Source organism: Dicentrarchus labrax, unplaced genomic scaffold (assembly GCF_905237075.1).
Source record: "Dicentrarchus labrax unplaced genomic scaffold, dlabrax2021, whole genome shotgun sequence".
In the NCBI taxonomy this organism is placed as follows: domain Eukaryota; kingdom Metazoa; phylum Chordata; class Actinopteri; family Moronidae; genus Dicentrarchus; species Dicentrarchus labrax.
Window position 1 is genome coordinate 21,826,911 of NW_026136722.1, and position 17,382 is coordinate 21,844,292.

General features: G+C 41.4%; 1 protein-coding gene across 3 annotated transcripts in view; it reads left to right on the plus strand.

Moving 5' to 3' along the window:
- rbfox1 (RNA binding fox-1 homolog 1) overlaps nt 1–17,382 on the plus strand; it is a 365,339-nt gene that overhangs the window by 150,578 nt on the left and 197,379 nt on the right. For 2 of the 3 annotated variants that reach the window (XM_051386964.1, XM_051386965.1), the window contains exon 3: nt 4,845–4,882. The exons of the other annotated variant lie outside the window; for it this stretch is intronic. In XM_051386964.1, coding sequence (XP_051242924.1) covers nt 4,859–4,882 — 24 coding nt within the window. In that variant the 5' untranslated portion in view covers nt 4,845–4,858. The remainder of the gene's footprint in view (nt 1–4,844; nt 4,883–17,382) is intronic. 3 annotated transcript variants of the gene reach the window in all.

The window sequence follows — 17,382 nt, forward strand, 5'->3', positions numbered from 1 at the left end:
ATCAATGAGCCTTGGATTGATCTAAATTGACACTTTTTGAATGTTTTTCCTTTTTAATACCAGCAAGGGGATTTCCATGACCCGACCAAAACAAAACTATATTTACAACTTACTACCAGTCAGACTCACATAAGAATCACATCATTGCCAGTATGTGTTTTTCATACAATTCTTGTGATGTGTACTGAACACCGCAGCCTCTAGGAGCTGCTAGCAGGGCTTTAGTAGGTATTTGTCCTCATACCTCTCTCTCTCACAGCTTTTTATGAGCTGACTGCAGTGGTTGAGGTACAGTATCCCACTGGGGGCTGCAAGCACTCTTGCTTATTCAGCATCTTCTCACTCATTCTTGCTTTCCACGCCCTCTTTGTTTCCATCTTTGCCTCCCAGCTTTCATTCCCAGCAGGCTTTAGAGTGGTGTACAACATACATTAATTAATTACCTACATAGCACTCTCCCTTCCCTGCAATATTTTATTTTAAAAACAAAAAAACAGAGATCTGCGTCTGCAACAATACTAGATTTTCAAGATCAGATGCGAAACTGTGTGTAACATACAATAATGGTCTAACTACTATATTACCATGACTATTACATCTAAATAAATAAAAAAGAATAATCCTGTGCTGCTCACACATTAATGCTGCTGCTGTTTTTTCAATAGCTTCATGGGATACAAATATGACACATGCAAACATCTTTGCATTCCTTTAGTTTAACAACAGTTAATTCAAGAGTTATAGTTCTTTTTTAACTTTTGTTACAGCTCATGAAAGCTGAAGACAAATGGATTCAGATTTCAGACACACCTGAATTAGCTAGTGTTTTGCTAACATTATAATGAAAATAGATTTAGAGAACTAGTTAACAATCAATGTAGATTAGCTAGCCAGTTAGTTAGTGTTGTACTCTATAGCAAAATGCAAGCTAACTAGCAAGCTCACAGTTAACAGCCAGCTGTGGTGGCTGATTCTGTAGCCATTGGTGTGAGATGCAGCCCCCTCTATCACACCTGTGTCATTTCACTGTAGGCTCCCTCTCCTGCCTGCTGCCAGGCTCATTTGGCTTTGATCAGCAGACTTATTGGCATTTTTCTTTGCTCCGGTGTTTTCTGCATGGCTAAGGTATACAGTGTTTTGCTCTTCCATTCCATCTTTATCTCTCTCACTGTCTCTGTGTGTGACTATCATGTTTTCTCCAGCTCCGCTCTTGGCTGCCTAAATATCTTTTGATTTATACAATCATACAATTCTCTGATCTTTCATCTTTCCTTTATCCATTTTTTCTCTGTCTCTGTCTCTTTCACGATGGCCTCCCATTTCTAACAGCTGGTCCCTAAGTTATACAGGAAATAGTGCAAACAAATCTTTGTAACTAATACTTTTTTGAATTTCCTGTATACTTGGTCTGCACAGGCACTGCTTTAATGAAATAGCCACAGTCTCACTCTGAGCCAGGCAGACAAAAAATTCCACTTCTTCATGCACACTGGTATAAAATATAGACCGTATAATTAAAAATGGACGTAGTCTTAGTGACGGTTTCTGAAGAGCTGTTGTGAAGCTCATTGTGGTTGGTTCTGGTCGTTGCCATCTCGACAGCGCTGACTCTGCCGGCTCCTGGCTAATTCAATTCAATTCAATTCAGTTTTATTTGTATAGCGCCAATTCATAACAGAAGTTATCTCAATCAAAAAATGTGCAAAAAGGTGTGTGGAGCTGAAGTGTGGTTGCTAAAACCAACCACATGCGACGGCACCCACCTGTCACAAAAAGCAGCCATGCCCTTAAAGTCCAGATTAAATTAAAAATGCCTTTCTAACCCTTTCAGATTACATCCCCAGTCATATTGTACCCCTATATAACAATGTTTGCCAAAATTTACAAAAACATTTGTAAAAACATAGTTGCCTGTTTTTACAGAAAAGACGTAAATATGCGGAAACAGCACTCTGATTTCCATTTCATGTAGACTCAAGCCTTAATACAATATAAAAGGGTGCATCACTTCTATATTACATCCACATCATCAGTGATGTGTGGCTTTGTACAGCGCATGTAGTGACTGACATGTTTTCCCTATAGCTGTACAAATCCAGATCGCGTAGCCCTACAGCAAATCCATATACTCAACTTCATACCAGGTCCCATACATATTTGCTGTCCATGATACTCATGTATCGTGTACATACATGTATCTTGAAATCACTCTGAAGGTACCATGTACTAGCTTAGATTAGATTTAGAGCATTCAAATGATCAGATTCTCTTAATTCTATTTAGAGGTAAAATTTAAAGTCTGTCTTTAAACTGAGCACTTTCTTAATGTGATACAGATACATGTTTCTCTGGGGGACATGTGGAAAAGCATCAACATACAATCAAAGCAATTTTATCTGCCTCTCTTTTGCCTCCTATTTTCTGTCCCTTCATAATCCCCACAGGGTTTTTATTTCTCTTCCAAATCAGGGCTGAAGCGATGGAAATCTCAGCCAACCCCTAATAGGCAAAATGGGAGAGATGAGGCTAATGAAACAGAGAGTGAGAGAAAAAGGCAATGATAAACAAAGGTGTTTGGCTTGATGTAAATATGATGGAGGTTAGTGGACATGGGTGTGAGTTCATCTGAGAGAGGAACACGAGGCAGAGACTGGGGAACAAGAGAGCTGATCTAAACAGCTTCTCATATTTTGTAGCTCCAAGTGGCAGTAAGAGATATATTTGATTTTGGAAAGATTTTTGGAAAACTTCCTCTGTTTGTTTCCAAAGGATTCTACAAGGAAATGCCATTTTGTGTTGATTCTGGTGGCCCCTGCGGTCAAAGGCGGTGGTGTTTCTACCTAGACCTCGTTTCATTCAAGGGGAATCTGATCTGGTGGCAGGAATTAAGAAAAACTACACTGCTCAAAACAATGAAGGGAACACTTAATCATCCCAGTATAACACCAAGTAAATTAAACTTCAGGGTTATCAATCTATCCAGTTAGGAAGCATAAGCGATTGTGACTCAATTTAAACTGTTTTAGTGCAAATGAAAGTGACAACAGGTGCACTGGAGAGGCAACAGCAAAATAACCCCCAAAAAGGGAATGGTTTTGCAGGTGGTGGCCACAGATAATTGCTCTCTCCTTATCCTTTCTGACTAATTCTTCTTTAGTTTTGCGCTTTGCTAGTGTCCTTGTCACTACTGGTAGCATGAGGCGGTACCTGCAGCCCATTCAGGTTGCACAGGTAGTTCAGGTCCTCCCGGATGGCACATCAATACATGCCGTCGCGAGAGGGTTTACTGTGTCTTCCAGCACAGTCTTAAGAGCATGGAGGAGATACCAGGAGACGGGTCATTACACAAGGAAAGATGGACGGGGCCGTAGAAGGGCATCAAACCAGCAGCAGGACCAGTATCTGCTCCTTTGCGCGAGGAGGAACAGGAGCAGCACTGCCAAAGCCCTACAAAATGACCTCCAGTGGGCTACTGGTGTGCATGTTTCTGACCAAGTTGTCAGAAACAGACTCCCTGAGGGGTGTATGAGGGCCCGACGTCCTCTACTTGGACCTGTGCTCACAGCCCAGCACCGTGCAGCTCAATTGGCATTCGCCAGAGAACACCAGAATTGGCAGTTCTGCCATTGGCGCCCTGTTCTCTTCACAGATGAGAGCAGGTTCACACTGAGCACATGTGACAGATGTGAAAGAGTCTGGAGACGCCGTGGTGATTGTTATGCTGCCTGCAACATCATCCAGCATGACCAGTTTTGCATTGGGCCAGTGATGGTCTGAGGAGGCATATACTTGGAGGGTCGCACAGACCTCCACATGCTAGCCAATGGTATCCTGACTGTTGTATTCATGGTCCTATGAGGTTGCTTCTAAATATATTGGAGGCACCTTTAGCCAACATTCTACTTGTACAGCAGAAATTGTAAAATATGTCATGAAAATTGTAATGTACAAGAGGTTTATTTACTTACAATATGTGTAGACTTTCCAATGACCATCAAAATAAAAGAATTTGGGCAATGTTTAGAATACAAGCCCAACCCTACAAGAAAGTCAATAATGGATGACTTAGCAAAATCCAGATGTATGTTTAATGCCAATGTTTTTTTTTTTAAATGGTAATATTTGATAACCATGTACAGATGTTAAAGCTCTACTGAATATGCAGCAATACAGTATGGTTAACACTAGAGAAAGATTGTGGGTATGGCAAACAATTAGGAAACCAAAACACTCACCCAAGTCAGGCTATGAATTAGGTGTGTCAAAGAAACAACAAAGCTGACTTTCTCTTGCTTATACTGGCTGCCAAAATGTATTTCTAAAAATACTTATTGGAGCAGTTTCAATAGGGCGTTCGCTGCTCTGGCCCTAAATATGGGTCGTAATAAGCTTTCACAGATGACCAATGCGGCCGGTTGGCTGGTGAGGGCAGGCTAGTTATACAGTTGCTAAAACGTGATTGGGCAGTCGAGGAGTTGTTTAATGAACAGCTGACTAAGACTAAAGGTATCCTTTGGATTTGTGTTAGATAAGGCTTTAACCCTGATGAAGACTGAGTCGATGAATTATGTTGCTTATTTAATTAACTGTGCATTACAATTAAGGCTCTTTAATATATTCCTTCCTTGTACCTAGATTGCCTTTTTGGTTTTTTTTCATTAGTGAACTGAAAGTATCTTAATTGTTGATTGCAACACACAAGTATTTTACACACCAGTTTCCTTTAGTTTTCACTGTCTTAATTAGGAATGTGGGTGGAGAAGTGTTTTGTAAATGGCTACTGAAACCTTTTTAAGGATTGTGGTCACTTCAGAGTCAACAGCCAATTGTTTCTTCTCTTTTAGATTCAGGCCAACTAATGAGCTGTATGCAAGAGCTGAAGGTAAGTCCGCCTTTATTTGTGTATCTGTGTAAATACATGCCAATGTAATGTTCAGTGTGTACTGCACTAATGTTCACTTACTTTGGTACATTTAACTATATCTGTAATTTTCCTACGCCAAGAAGGCCACTTTAATAATAATTTTAAAAGTAATTTTGCAGGCTAACAGTCCACTAAGTCATAACATTAGCATGCAAGAAAATTAAGGTTAGTCAGCCAGCTGCAACCCAGCCACAGTGAATAACGGTATCCAGTTGCCCCGCCATTGTGGTTGCGTCATGCCCAGACAGTGGCATTATTCATCAGCTGGGTTTCAGCTGGCTAACTTTATTTGACTTGTTGGCACAAAGAGACACAACATGACCACAAAGTGATGCAAAATGACCACAAAAGGATGCAAAATGACCACAGAAAGATACAACATGACTACAATGAGAAACAAAACAACTACAAAGAGATGCAATACTTCCAGAAAGACATGCATGCAGAAAGCAACATTTAACTATGAACTAGCAACAGCTACATATTCTGAAGAAAATTTCCATGTGAAAATTGAACACTGAAGCGTTTGAAGCAAGACTAGGTCAAACCCTGATATATGACTGGACCCTGTCTAGCCACACTAGAGGGCTTTTGCTTATTATCGCTAGCAAAATACTATCTGGGTGGATATTGGACAAAAAATGACCTTACAAGAAAATTACCAGCTAAAGTGATCCATGACACTAATTTATGTATTATGACAATCTGTGTTTAGATTTAATGAATCTAAATAGTACAAAGCAAAAATGCTAGAAATGTGTCCATGATAGCGAGCAAGCTAACAACATTAACCAGCTAAAACCACAATATCACAAGCTTTTCAGTAATGTTAGCTTTGAAGTTTGAAGCTTTAGTTTCTCTTAAGTACTCTTCACTTGTTTACACTGCAGTGACGTAACCATGCTGTTCTCTCCAAATTGGTCTATTGAATCTTTCTACCCTCCAAAAGGGCGCATGGCCATGACGTTTGCAAAGTACCCATATGTGCCTGTTGGATGTATATCGTTGAGAATCCTTGTAGTCCTTGTTGGTGTGTGCATATTTTTTTCCCTGCATGCCTAAGACACTTAGGAATGAACGCTTTGATTTAACTTGTGTGTATGAAGCGTCTGTATGATAAGCGTGTTTTGGTCTCATTACTGACTTGACAAGAGACTTGATAATACCAGTCAACCAGGAGCCTCATTATACCTAGTCCATTTCCACACTTAATGAGTCAAAGATCTTGCCTCTTTGCTGTCTTCTTGCATCATTGGCTTTTGAGTCTAGATCGGTATTTTATTGCTAGGTTAAGCTACCAGCCGATTTCATTTATTTTTTAATTGTCTGTAGCCATGAAGAAATTAGGAAGAATTTCCGGATCCTCTCAGATTGGATCTGGATCTGGTCTTAAATACACTTTTTTAGGTGCTTCTATAACCTTTTACTCCCATCATTTGAAAATGTTGTTATTTTGTTCCAGTATTTCTAATTTTCTTTTTAGGGTCAAGGACTGATATTTCAAATAATTTGTATGACCCAATGTGACCTATGAATCCCAGTGGAAATGTTCTATGTTATTTTATAAAATGTAGTTATTGTTTTTTAAACTATGGCTGCTTTGTGACTCAAATAAGTGCTATTAAATATTGGCCTGGCCTGTCCCTCACTTGTCCCAGGCTGTGCCTGCTGTGTCCTCATCTTTCCCGCAGTTGTTTGGAGCCACTGAAAATGTCCTTGTAACTGTATTCCGTGTCACCAAACTAGTCGAAATAAACCCCATTTACCACAGTTAGATGTGAAAATACACTGGCTCTACAGCTGTTTTCCTCTAACTTGTTCAGCAGCTTTGTGTGTGTACTGGAGATGGACTCCTATAGCCGATATATTCGCCCAACCCTAAAAGGTAGTGCAGACATATAGTGTTGTGCAAGTTCACACTTCACAAGAGCTTCCTCAAAGTTCAGTTCACACACATTAAAATGAAGAAGTAGTTCACTGCTCCAAGCTATTCAGATCTCCTACAATGTCTGTCTAATTGTTGTTGGGAAATGAAGGTAAACGGTCCTTGTGAGTTTGTGTGCTGTGAGTTTGACTTGGGTAGAGGAACTTTTAAACTGTTGGCTCGTGGTCTTACGGCTGGGCCACACTGCCTACCTTAGCAGTGTGTGTGCATTATGGAACCTCTTGCTTTTTTTTTGGTGCCCATGTTAACAGCACAGAGCCACCACACTGCCCACGTAGTCTTAATGAAAGTTGATATCTTGCCTGTTTTTCAGTGTGTGATGCACAGTTCCTATCCAAAAGACAGTGAAAATGATCTGTTCATAGTCATATCATACCGGCAACATTACACCTTTCACTACAGTTCCAATGTCTATATCTTTGGAATATATCACAGACATGAAAAAAAAATATTGTATTGTATTTATCAAAGGCAATGCTCCTTATGTGGACACCACAGGCGTGTGAGCCATAGCAGTTCGGGGAGGCAGATGTCACGCACAGGTTGAGGTAGGCAGTGTGGCCCAGGTGTTACCCTTTTTTAAAAAAAGTTTTCTTGTAATCATCATTCAGTTGCAGTTATATCCCAAGACTGGTCAGATGCTTTAACTTGATGTGTCATTTCAAACTTGTTTGTTTGTTAATAGCACTTTCAGACCCAGCAGGCATATTTTGCATAACAATCGAATCGATGACGATGGTTGCTTTCCTGTTCCTGTTGAGTTTTTTCAACTCAAAGTTTTCTTCTTAAAAGAAGTCAGGTTCTCTGAGCATCTAAAACGTATTTGAATTGTGAGATGCACAGGGTGCATTAGCAGCTCACGAAACGCTAACTGGACATAGAAAACTACTAGAAAAAGACGCTTCTCACTGCAAAAACTGTGCTCTGTCTGTTCAGGGCCTTATAGTGTTTTCAGTGGGTGCCATGGCTGAAATGGTATCATCCTGATGCTGATGCTACTTTGTTCCATTGGCTGTGCTCAAAGATGTTTGAACTAATTTGTAGTCCTACTTCTTTAGGTTACTGATAACTTCTCCTGAGCATAATGGACATACTGAACCAACAGACTTCTTAAGCTTAAATTTATTTATTAAGTTTATCCTATTTAGTTTGTTTATATAAAATCCCTTTTTTATACCATGTCTGGATAATGCTACCAAACTAGCAGAGGGGTAATTAAGGTTACAGGTGGTGAGTAAAATTACATTGTTAATGAAGGCTCACTGTATTATAGAACAGTTCTCCTGCTGCTTTCATAACAGAGAAATATAATCTTGTGCTTAATTACTTCTTCATTTTATGCTGGAGAAAATTGTGTATGTAAGGTCAGACTTAAAATGAAATAATGAACTTTGAATGTATGGGATAGATGTTTATTTTTCAAATTATTTTTGACCCCTTGTGCCCCAAATAACTGTTAAGGAGTTGCATGCTTAAATGTGACCTGTTGTGTGGAGCCAAGGTTGTTTTTATTGATCTAAAATGATGTGTTAAGCTCTGATGAGAGTCAGAGGTTTACACAGACAACCTATACAGCTTGTTATTTTTGTGCAGTCCCATCTAGCAGTTGTGGATACAACCCAAGAATTAGGCAAACTACAGCGCATCATTTTCCTCAAATGTCCTTCAAGTGCTACAATGTGCCGTCTGAACAGATGAGTTTTCAGTCTGAGACTGAAGATGTGGATAGTTTCTGCTGCCCTGATGTCAAAAGGAAGCTTTTTCCACTATTGTTTAGCCAGCACAGCAAACAGCTGTGAAACTGTTTAGCGGTAGCTTGACCTTCCTCTTGTAGTGAGGGAATCATAAGCAAGCCATTAGTGGCAGAGCATGGTGGGGTTTATGGTTTGACCATGTCCTGAACGTGGACATATAAAACATAGATAACACGACAGTTCCCCAAACGTGAAACCAAAAAATTTTGATTGCTCCCTGGTGGCCGGTTGCAATATAGGTCTTAGAGCCTGCTGTCTCCATGTTAGCAGATAACACATTGGCCAAACTAAGATGGTTTTGGTCATTTTATAGAGGGGCGGCTATGGCTCAGGAGGTAGAGGGGTTGGTCCACTAATCAGAAGGCAGTTTAATCACCGGCTCCTCACGCTGCATGTTGGGGATGCCACAAAGTTCTCACTGGCATTTGAGAATATAACGGATAAGACATACAGAAGATGAAGGTTGAATGGAAGGTTCACTTCCTAACAACACCCGAGGGGGTCAAGACTCCTCTCAGTGCAACTGTACTTAATCACTTTTAAAGGTTCTTAAACTAAATGGTTACAGTATGTCAGCCTCTTTTATCAAGAGACTAAGGTTACTATTTGTTTATGTCCAGTGTGATCATCTGTGCTGCTTGCCTTGTTAGACTTTGTTGTCCTCTGACGAATATTTAGTTTGACGGCAGACAGATTTCTCTAAGGATAGTCTGGTTCCAGGATTTTTATCAAATCAATGGCTTGTTTATTAGGACAAAGTAGTTCTCAGGCAGGAGTTCCAGTCCAGTCTTTTATTGTAGGATAGTTTAAACTGGTTGTCCGATAACAGGGATAACAACATATATTAATCTAGACATCATAATTCCTAGTTTTTAAAAACTTTTTATTTGTAAAGTCCTATAAAAACACCAAAGGGCAACCATTTACAGCATGGGTCTCAAACTCGCGGGCCTCAATTGTGCCTTAGTGGCCCCCTACTTGACATCAAAGTTTAGTGTTAGTGCGGCCCGTGCGTTTTTCTCACATGCACCTCTTTGCCGAGTCGTTGCACGAGTCGTTGCCCTGGGCATTATTTTTTTTTTATCACTTATGGGCTACCATAGCTCAGGCTCGTGACAGCTTCCGGTGGTGTTTGTTGACAAGTTAGCCAACGCGAATTAGCAACGTTAGTCACTTGGTTGAAACATGATTCCGGAGTGACACCAAGTGGAAGGAAAATATATCCCGTCACCCAGTGCAAGGTACAGAGGACTTAAGAAGTGGGCGGACTCAACAAGAGTAATCAGTGAGAGAGAACACGATTGATAAATTTAATAATGATAAGAAAAACGAAGTGCTCAAAAAAGCTATGAACAATGATGAAGTTTTCAAATCCCTCTCAGAATATATAGAAAGGCCATACTAAATAAGATCCCAAATACTCAGGTATTGGGATAAAAACATGTAAATATATCACAATGGAAAGCCCGACTTGAAGGGGAACTTCGGCAGATTTTTACCCTAGTCTTGATCATTAGAGGTCACCGAGTACTGTCGACAGGAAAAAGAACGACCAGAATTGGTTCTAGCAAACTGGAGATCCTGCAGCTAATGGCCAGAGCTCCCAGTTAGTTATAATGCACTTCTTGGGGGCATATCCTAAAGAGTGCCTTTTGCTCCTCTTAACAGACACAAAATGCAATTAAAATGTCTGTGCAACATGCTCAGGGCCCTTACGTGACAACAACATGCCTTTTCAACTCATACGTTGTGCAGAAACCGTACAAAACAGTACTGTCCCCTACCTGTTTTTCCACCGCTCGCTTCACCGAAAGCCCAGAATAATCGATCACGAGATAATGCCTTCGCAACGAAAAAAAGTTTATTTCCCCCTCAAAAATGTCCATGTCTTCACACACTACTCTCCGATTTGCACACTTCCTGCAACAATCTCTTCTTCTGCGTTTCCCTGCAACAAGTGCAATCCCACGGGACTTCAGCGTGGGACTGCTCTGGCGCTGAAGTCCCGTGGGATTTCTTGCTGCAGGTAAACGCAGAAGAAGAAATGAGTGGAGATCGGAGGTGTTTACAGGTGAAGAAGCTTGGAGTAAGAATAACGTGTGTTGATCTACTGTGGAGAAGAAATGTTTCGCGTTTGTGCCTTTCCAAATGGTGGCAACAGAATGAGAAGGTACAAGTGCCTACACTTTCATCATCTACCTTTCCATGACCATGAGATACTGCAGTTGTGGCTAGTTGTTCTTCAGCTGGATGTGCAAACTCCCATACAAGTACTATGCGAAAATGATTACTGCATTTGCAGCGAACATTTTGAGGAGGATGACTACAGAGACACAACACAGCGGGGCCGGCTGAAGAGAAATGTCATTCTGAGGATGAAGACTGCTGCAACCACTGTGGAGGTAATGTTACATTCATTTAGCTTCGTTTTGGCAGACACGGCTTGAGAAGGGATGTGCGGCAACACATTTTTGAGGGGAAATAAACTTTTTTTCATCGCGAAGGCATTATCTCCGTGATCGCATAGTGATCAAGACTAGGGTAAAAATCTGCCGAAGTTCCCCTTTAAGGGTGACCAAAGTGCTGTAAAAGTGCTGTAAAAGTGTATGGTAGGCAGAAGCCAAAGCATTGAGTACAATTAGTTGATAATTATTAGCCTGATCAGCCACCATCAGTAATGAATACACACATTATTAAAGCATTAATCAAACTAATAACTAACAGCAGTCAACATCAGACAACCGGGAGCGTGCCTATGTTCCCACAGCCCTATGTTCCCACATTTCTAAGATTTTTTTCAAAATTCTGAATCAGTATCAGACTCAGATTTATTGCCAGGTAGGTTTTTACACATACGAGGAATTTGTCTTGGTGCAATGGTGCTTAAAATATACAATCACAGGATCCGGGCCTTGTTAATGAGACCAGCTGCAGATGGAAAGAAATAGTTTTTATGGCGTGAGGTTTTGGTCCTGGGCAGGCTTATCTCCACCAGAGATGAGCCCAATGAGGGAGGTGTCATCCGCAAACTTCAGGAGCCTGATGGACTGGTGACTGGAGGTGCAGCTGTTGGTGTACAGGGAGAAGAGCAAAGGAGAAAAAACACAGCCTCGGGGGTATCCGGTGCTGATGGTCTGGGAGTCAGAGACATTTTTCCTCAGCTTCACGTGCTGTTTCCTGTCAGACAGGAAGTCTGTGATCCACCTGCAGGTGGAGTCAGGCACAGTGAGCTGGGAGAGCTTGTCCTGTAGCAGAGCTCGGATGATGGTGTTAAACGCAGAGCTGAAGTCCACAAACAGGATCCTGGTGTAGGTTCCTGGGGAGTCCAGATGCTGGAGGGTGAAGTGCAGGGCCATGTTTACTGCATCGTCTACAGACCTGTTGGCTCTGTAGGTGAACTGCAGGGGGTCCAGGAGTGGGTCCGTTATGGCTTTCAGGTGGGAGAGAACAAGGTGCTCAAAAGACTTCATCACCACAGAGGTGAGGGCAACAGCTCTGTAGTCATTGAGTCCTGTGGTCCTTGCTTTTGGGGACAGGGATGATGGTGGATGACTTGAAGCAGGCAGGCACATGACATGTCTCCAATGAGGTGTTGAAGATGTCCGTGAACACCGGCGACAGCTGGTCAGCAAAGTGCTTCAGGGTGGATGTAGAGACAGAATCTGGTCCGGCTGCTTTGCGGGGGTTCTGTCTCATAAAGAGCCTGTTGACGTCCCTCTCTTTGAGGCAGAGAGTCGTCACTGTGGTGGAGGAGGAGGGATTCACAGAGGTGTGAAGTTGTGAAGTGGCCCCGGCTCCTGCTGAGCTGGGGGGGGTAGGGACTGGTGAGGTGGGGCTGGTGAGGGGTGTAGCGGGGGATGGTGTCAGGACTGCTCCTTTGTCTGTCGAAGCAGCAGGAGAACTCATTCAGCTCGTTTGCCAGGTGCAAGTCGTTTATGGAGCGGGGGGTTTTAGGCTTGTAGTTGGTTATCTGTCTGACTCCCTAAACCTGTCCCTGTCCCCACTCCTGAACGCTTGCTCCTTCTGCAACTGTAACTGTCTGAGTTTGGCTGTGAACCAGGGTTTGTCATTGTTATAACTCACCCTGGTGCGTGATGGTACACAGCAGTCCTCACAGAAGCTGATGTATGATGTAACAGCCTCTGTGTACTCATCCAGACTTTCAGTAGCAGTCCTGAACACATCCCAGTCAGTAGAGTCCAAACACGCCTGAAGATCCTCCGCAGCTTCACTGGTCCACTGCTTTGATGTTCTCACAACAGGTTTACTAAGTTTTAATTTCTGCCTGTATGAAGGAATCAGATGGACCATGACGTGGTCAGAGAAGCCCAGTGCGGTGCGGGGGACGGCGTGATAAGCTCCGCTGACTGTAGTGTAACAGTGATCCAGTATGTACTTCTCTCTGGTCGGGCATTTAATAAACTGTCTGTATTTGGGGAGTTCGTGGCTGAGGTTTCCTTTGTTAAAGTCACCAAGGACAATAACTAAAGAGTCCGGATTAGTCCGCTCCACACACAGTATCTGGTCGGCGAGTGTGCGGTGGAATGTAAACACCGACCAGAATGAATGAAACAAACTCAAGGGGGGAGTAAAAAGGTTTGCAGTTTATGATAAAATATTCCAGAGTAGAGGAGCAGTGCTGTTGGATCAATTTCACATCATTGCACCAGCTACTGTTGGTGTAAAAACAGATTCCTCCACCCTTTGTTTTGCCGGAGAGTTCCGTGTCACAATCCGCTCTGAAGAGTTGGAAGCCTGCCAGCTGCAGTGCAGAGTCCGGTATCGATCCACATAGCCACGTCTCCGTGAAGCATAAAACAGAGGATGAAGAAAAGTCACTGTTTTTCCCCAGAAGTAGCTGAAGTTCATCCATTTTATTGCACAGTGAATGCATATTGGAGAGGAATATTCCAGGTAACGGTGTGCAATGTCCGCGCTGGCAGAGACGCGCAAGCGCACCGGCACGTTTTCCTCTTCTCCTGCGTTTCACTGAGTGAGCAAAGGTGAGCACCATGTCCAATAATTCCACGGAAGAAAGAAGAAAAGTTGGAAAGAGATCAGCTGGAGTTGTTCCCCTGATGTTCATGAGCTCTTCTCTAGTGAAGAGCTCCGGGTATCACAGCCGAAACCTGAATTAACACACAAAACAAGAAAACACAAAGCGCACCAACACACCGAGACAACTGTCCATGGCGCAATCTTAGGTTAATTAGGCCCTATGTTCCCACAGTTCCTTTTTCATAAATTTGTATCAGATTTGATCCCCCTTTCTCCAAATTTGGTAGCCCACCCAACCTATTCCCTACGTTTTAACCTTGACCTAACCCAATATGTAGGAACACAAGACCTCATTTTTGAAAAATTCTTAGAAATGTGGGAACATAGGGCTGACCCCAGACAACCACAAACCCATTTTAGCAGTTAACTAGTGTTTCTGTAGTGGTGACAAAACATAAAAAAATTAAACATATTAGCAGTTTGAATTCAACTAAAAGCTCCCTACTCCAAACTCCCTTTATTTTTTAATACTCTTTTTATTGGGGTTTTCAGAGTTTAAAATACAAACAATATTTTGACATGAGTGACATGTGGATATCAATGACACAGAAAAAAAATGAATAAATAAATTCAGTTTTTCAGATTCAAATTTCAGTAAGGTTGAGTATTAAAGTACAGAGTACACACGAAAAGTGTCAGAAATGGAAGAGGATGTCATGTAGCTCAGTGCTGTCTTCCTATTAACACCAGCTTAGTTTGTTTGAAGTGTTGGTTTACTTTTGTCAAAGTAATCTATAAAGGGCTGCCAGATTTGATGGAATTTGTCTTCACACCCTTTCAATGAGAATTTAATTTTTTCTAACTGTAAATGTTGCATAACATGTTTCAAAGGGGTAGAGTGAGTCGGGGGCCGAGCCTGCTTCCGGTTTAGTAATATCAGTCTGCGTGCTAAAAGAGACCAGGTTTTTTAACTCCAAAGATAGCTGTCAGTGGGTTGGGATCAATCACTCTTCCTATGACGTCTGAGAAAGATTGGAAAATCTTTTGCCAATATGATGCTATTCTCGGACAGTGCCAGAACATATGGGCTAATGAGGCTGGTGATTGTCCGCATCTGTCACACGCAGGATTTATATTTGGATACATTCTGCAGAGCTTTACTTTCGATAAGTGTAGTCGATGAAGTACTTTAAACCGTAAGAGACCATGTCTCGTGCAGACAGAGGAGGAGTGCACCAGTTTCAGGGCTTGTGTCCAAAGTTCATCAGTCATGACTGCTCCCAGGTCTTTTATCCAGGCTGTTTTTAGATGATCTAAAGACGTGGCACAGTTAAAACATGAGAGTGCATTGTAAATAGTAGAGATGCCTCCTTTTGTCAATGGATTCAGTGAGAATATAGAATCCATTGGTGAACCTTCTGGTATGTTAGGGAAGGACTTTGTGGTTTTTTTCTGACAAAATCCCGCAGCTGCAAATATCTAAAATGATGTGTGAGGTAGATCAAATTTAGTTTGTAGTTGTTGGAATGATGGGAATTTATCCTCAATAAAAAGGTCTCCAAAGGAGTGAATCCCTTTACTGTACCACTTCGAGAGAGAAGGAGCAAATAAATGATTTGCAATTACAGGAGCCCGAAGTGAGCCAAAATGCCACCCACAGTGCTTTCTTTTTGAAGACCAAATTCTGAGTGAGTGTGAGACTATTGGATTGTTTACAGAATACGAATATGTGGTGGGTAAAGTCAAAAAGAGTAAAGCTAATAAAGAAGTTATGGAACAGCATTTTTCCTCAATGTGAAGCCAGGCAGGTATATAATCTTGGGGCCAAAAGGAGAGTGCCCGTAAAATGCATGCCCAGTAGTAGAATTTGAAGTGAGGTAGACCCATTCAACCAAGATTTGACCACTTTACAAAATCCTGTTCTGTACATTCTAGAAGTTCTGCAAAGTTTTGTTTGAATAAATTAGAGAAAGTTTCTGTGATAATGACCCCTAGGTAACAAAATTGATTAACAACATAAAATGAGAGAGAGCTTAAATGATTGTTGCCGGGCACTAGCATTAATGGGAAATAAAACACTTTTGGAAAGGTTGAGCTTGTACCCTGATACCTTGCCAAAACCCTCTAGAATAGACAAGATGTTGGGAATGGATGTCAAAGGGTTGGTGATATACAATAATAAATCATCTGCGTATAACAACACCTTATGCTCCCTCTCTCCCCTAGTGATTCCAGTGTAAATAAGTGAAGTACGTAAAGAAATTGCAAGCGGCTCAATAGCCAGAGGGAAGAGAAGCGGAGATAGAGGGCAGCCTTGTCTGGTGGCTCGACTTAAAGGGAATTATTCTGATCTGAACTTGTTTGTGTGAACAGAGGCTAAGGATGAGGCATAGAATAGTCTTATCCAGGCAATACATTTTGTGCCGAATCCAAATTCGCAAAAAGAAAATCCAACTCGAACCTGTCAAATGGCTTCTCTGCGTCGAGAGATATTAGCACTTCAGGACGATGCAAATTTGGGCTGGAAGAATAGATAATATTTAATAAACGCAGAAGGTTAAAAAATAAATGTCTATCTTTAATAAAACCTGTTTGGTCATCAGATATCACTGTCAGGAGCACTTTCTCCAATCGTGTAGCTAAAATCTTGGCCAACAATTGGCTTACAGGTCTATATGAACCTGGTTTGAGTGGATCTTTGTCTTTTTTAAGTAGTAGAGAAATGCTGGCTTGAAAAAATGTTGGTAAGAGGAGACCTGTTCTCAGGGAGTCATTAAATACTTCAAGTAATAAAGGAGATATAAGTTGTATAAATGTTTTGCAAAATTCTGCTGTGTACCCATCTGGGCCTGAGGCTTTTGAGTTCTGCATGTTAGGTATAGCCTGTTTTATTTCATCCAGGGTAATGACTTCCTCAAGTTGCTCTTTATCATCTATAGTTATAGAAGGTATATCCAATTTATCGAGAAAGTCATCAATTAATGTGGGGTCACCGGCTGAGTCTGTAGAATATAATTTGGAATAAAAAAAGTGTTTTTGTCATTAATTTCTTGTTGATTTACCGTCAATAGTCCAAAGCTAGTACGAATCTCTGTAATTAATCTAGAAGCAGCTGGTTCCCTGATTTGGTGTGCCAGGACTTTGCCTGCTTTGTCACCATGTTAATAATCTATGACGGGTTTGTTTGTTAAATTAGTTGTCTCCGAAGTGGAAAGAATGTTGAACTGAGAATATCAGACCCCTGGCAATTTCTTTACTCAAATCAACGTACATATTCTTTTTTTTCACCCGTCCATCATACCTATAATACAATAGATTATTTCCTCATGGACTGCGATGTTCTCTCTGTAGTGACACATTGCGAATGTTATAAAGTTTGCCAGTGACAATAATATAAACAATTAAAGTGACAGTGACAATTAAAATGAGAGTGGAATACCTGGCCGACCCAGTTTTTTCGTAGGAGTGTGAGCTCGAATTTTTAAATGTGTCTCCTGCCAGTTTATCCCTAACTTTTTAAGATGAGCAAATATATTTCCATGCTTTACTGCCCCATTCAGGCCCTTACAGTTCCATGTGGTAATTTGCACCAAACTTCCCCCTCTGTTTCAATCAAACTAGCCATACCGTGAATTGAAAGAAAAGAAAAGAAAAGCGCTGAGCATGAATGTTGGCAACCTTACAGATTTAAAAACTAAAAAAACAAAAAAGATTACAGAAACTAAAAAAAACCCTGTGAGAACATACCCCGAACCCCTCTC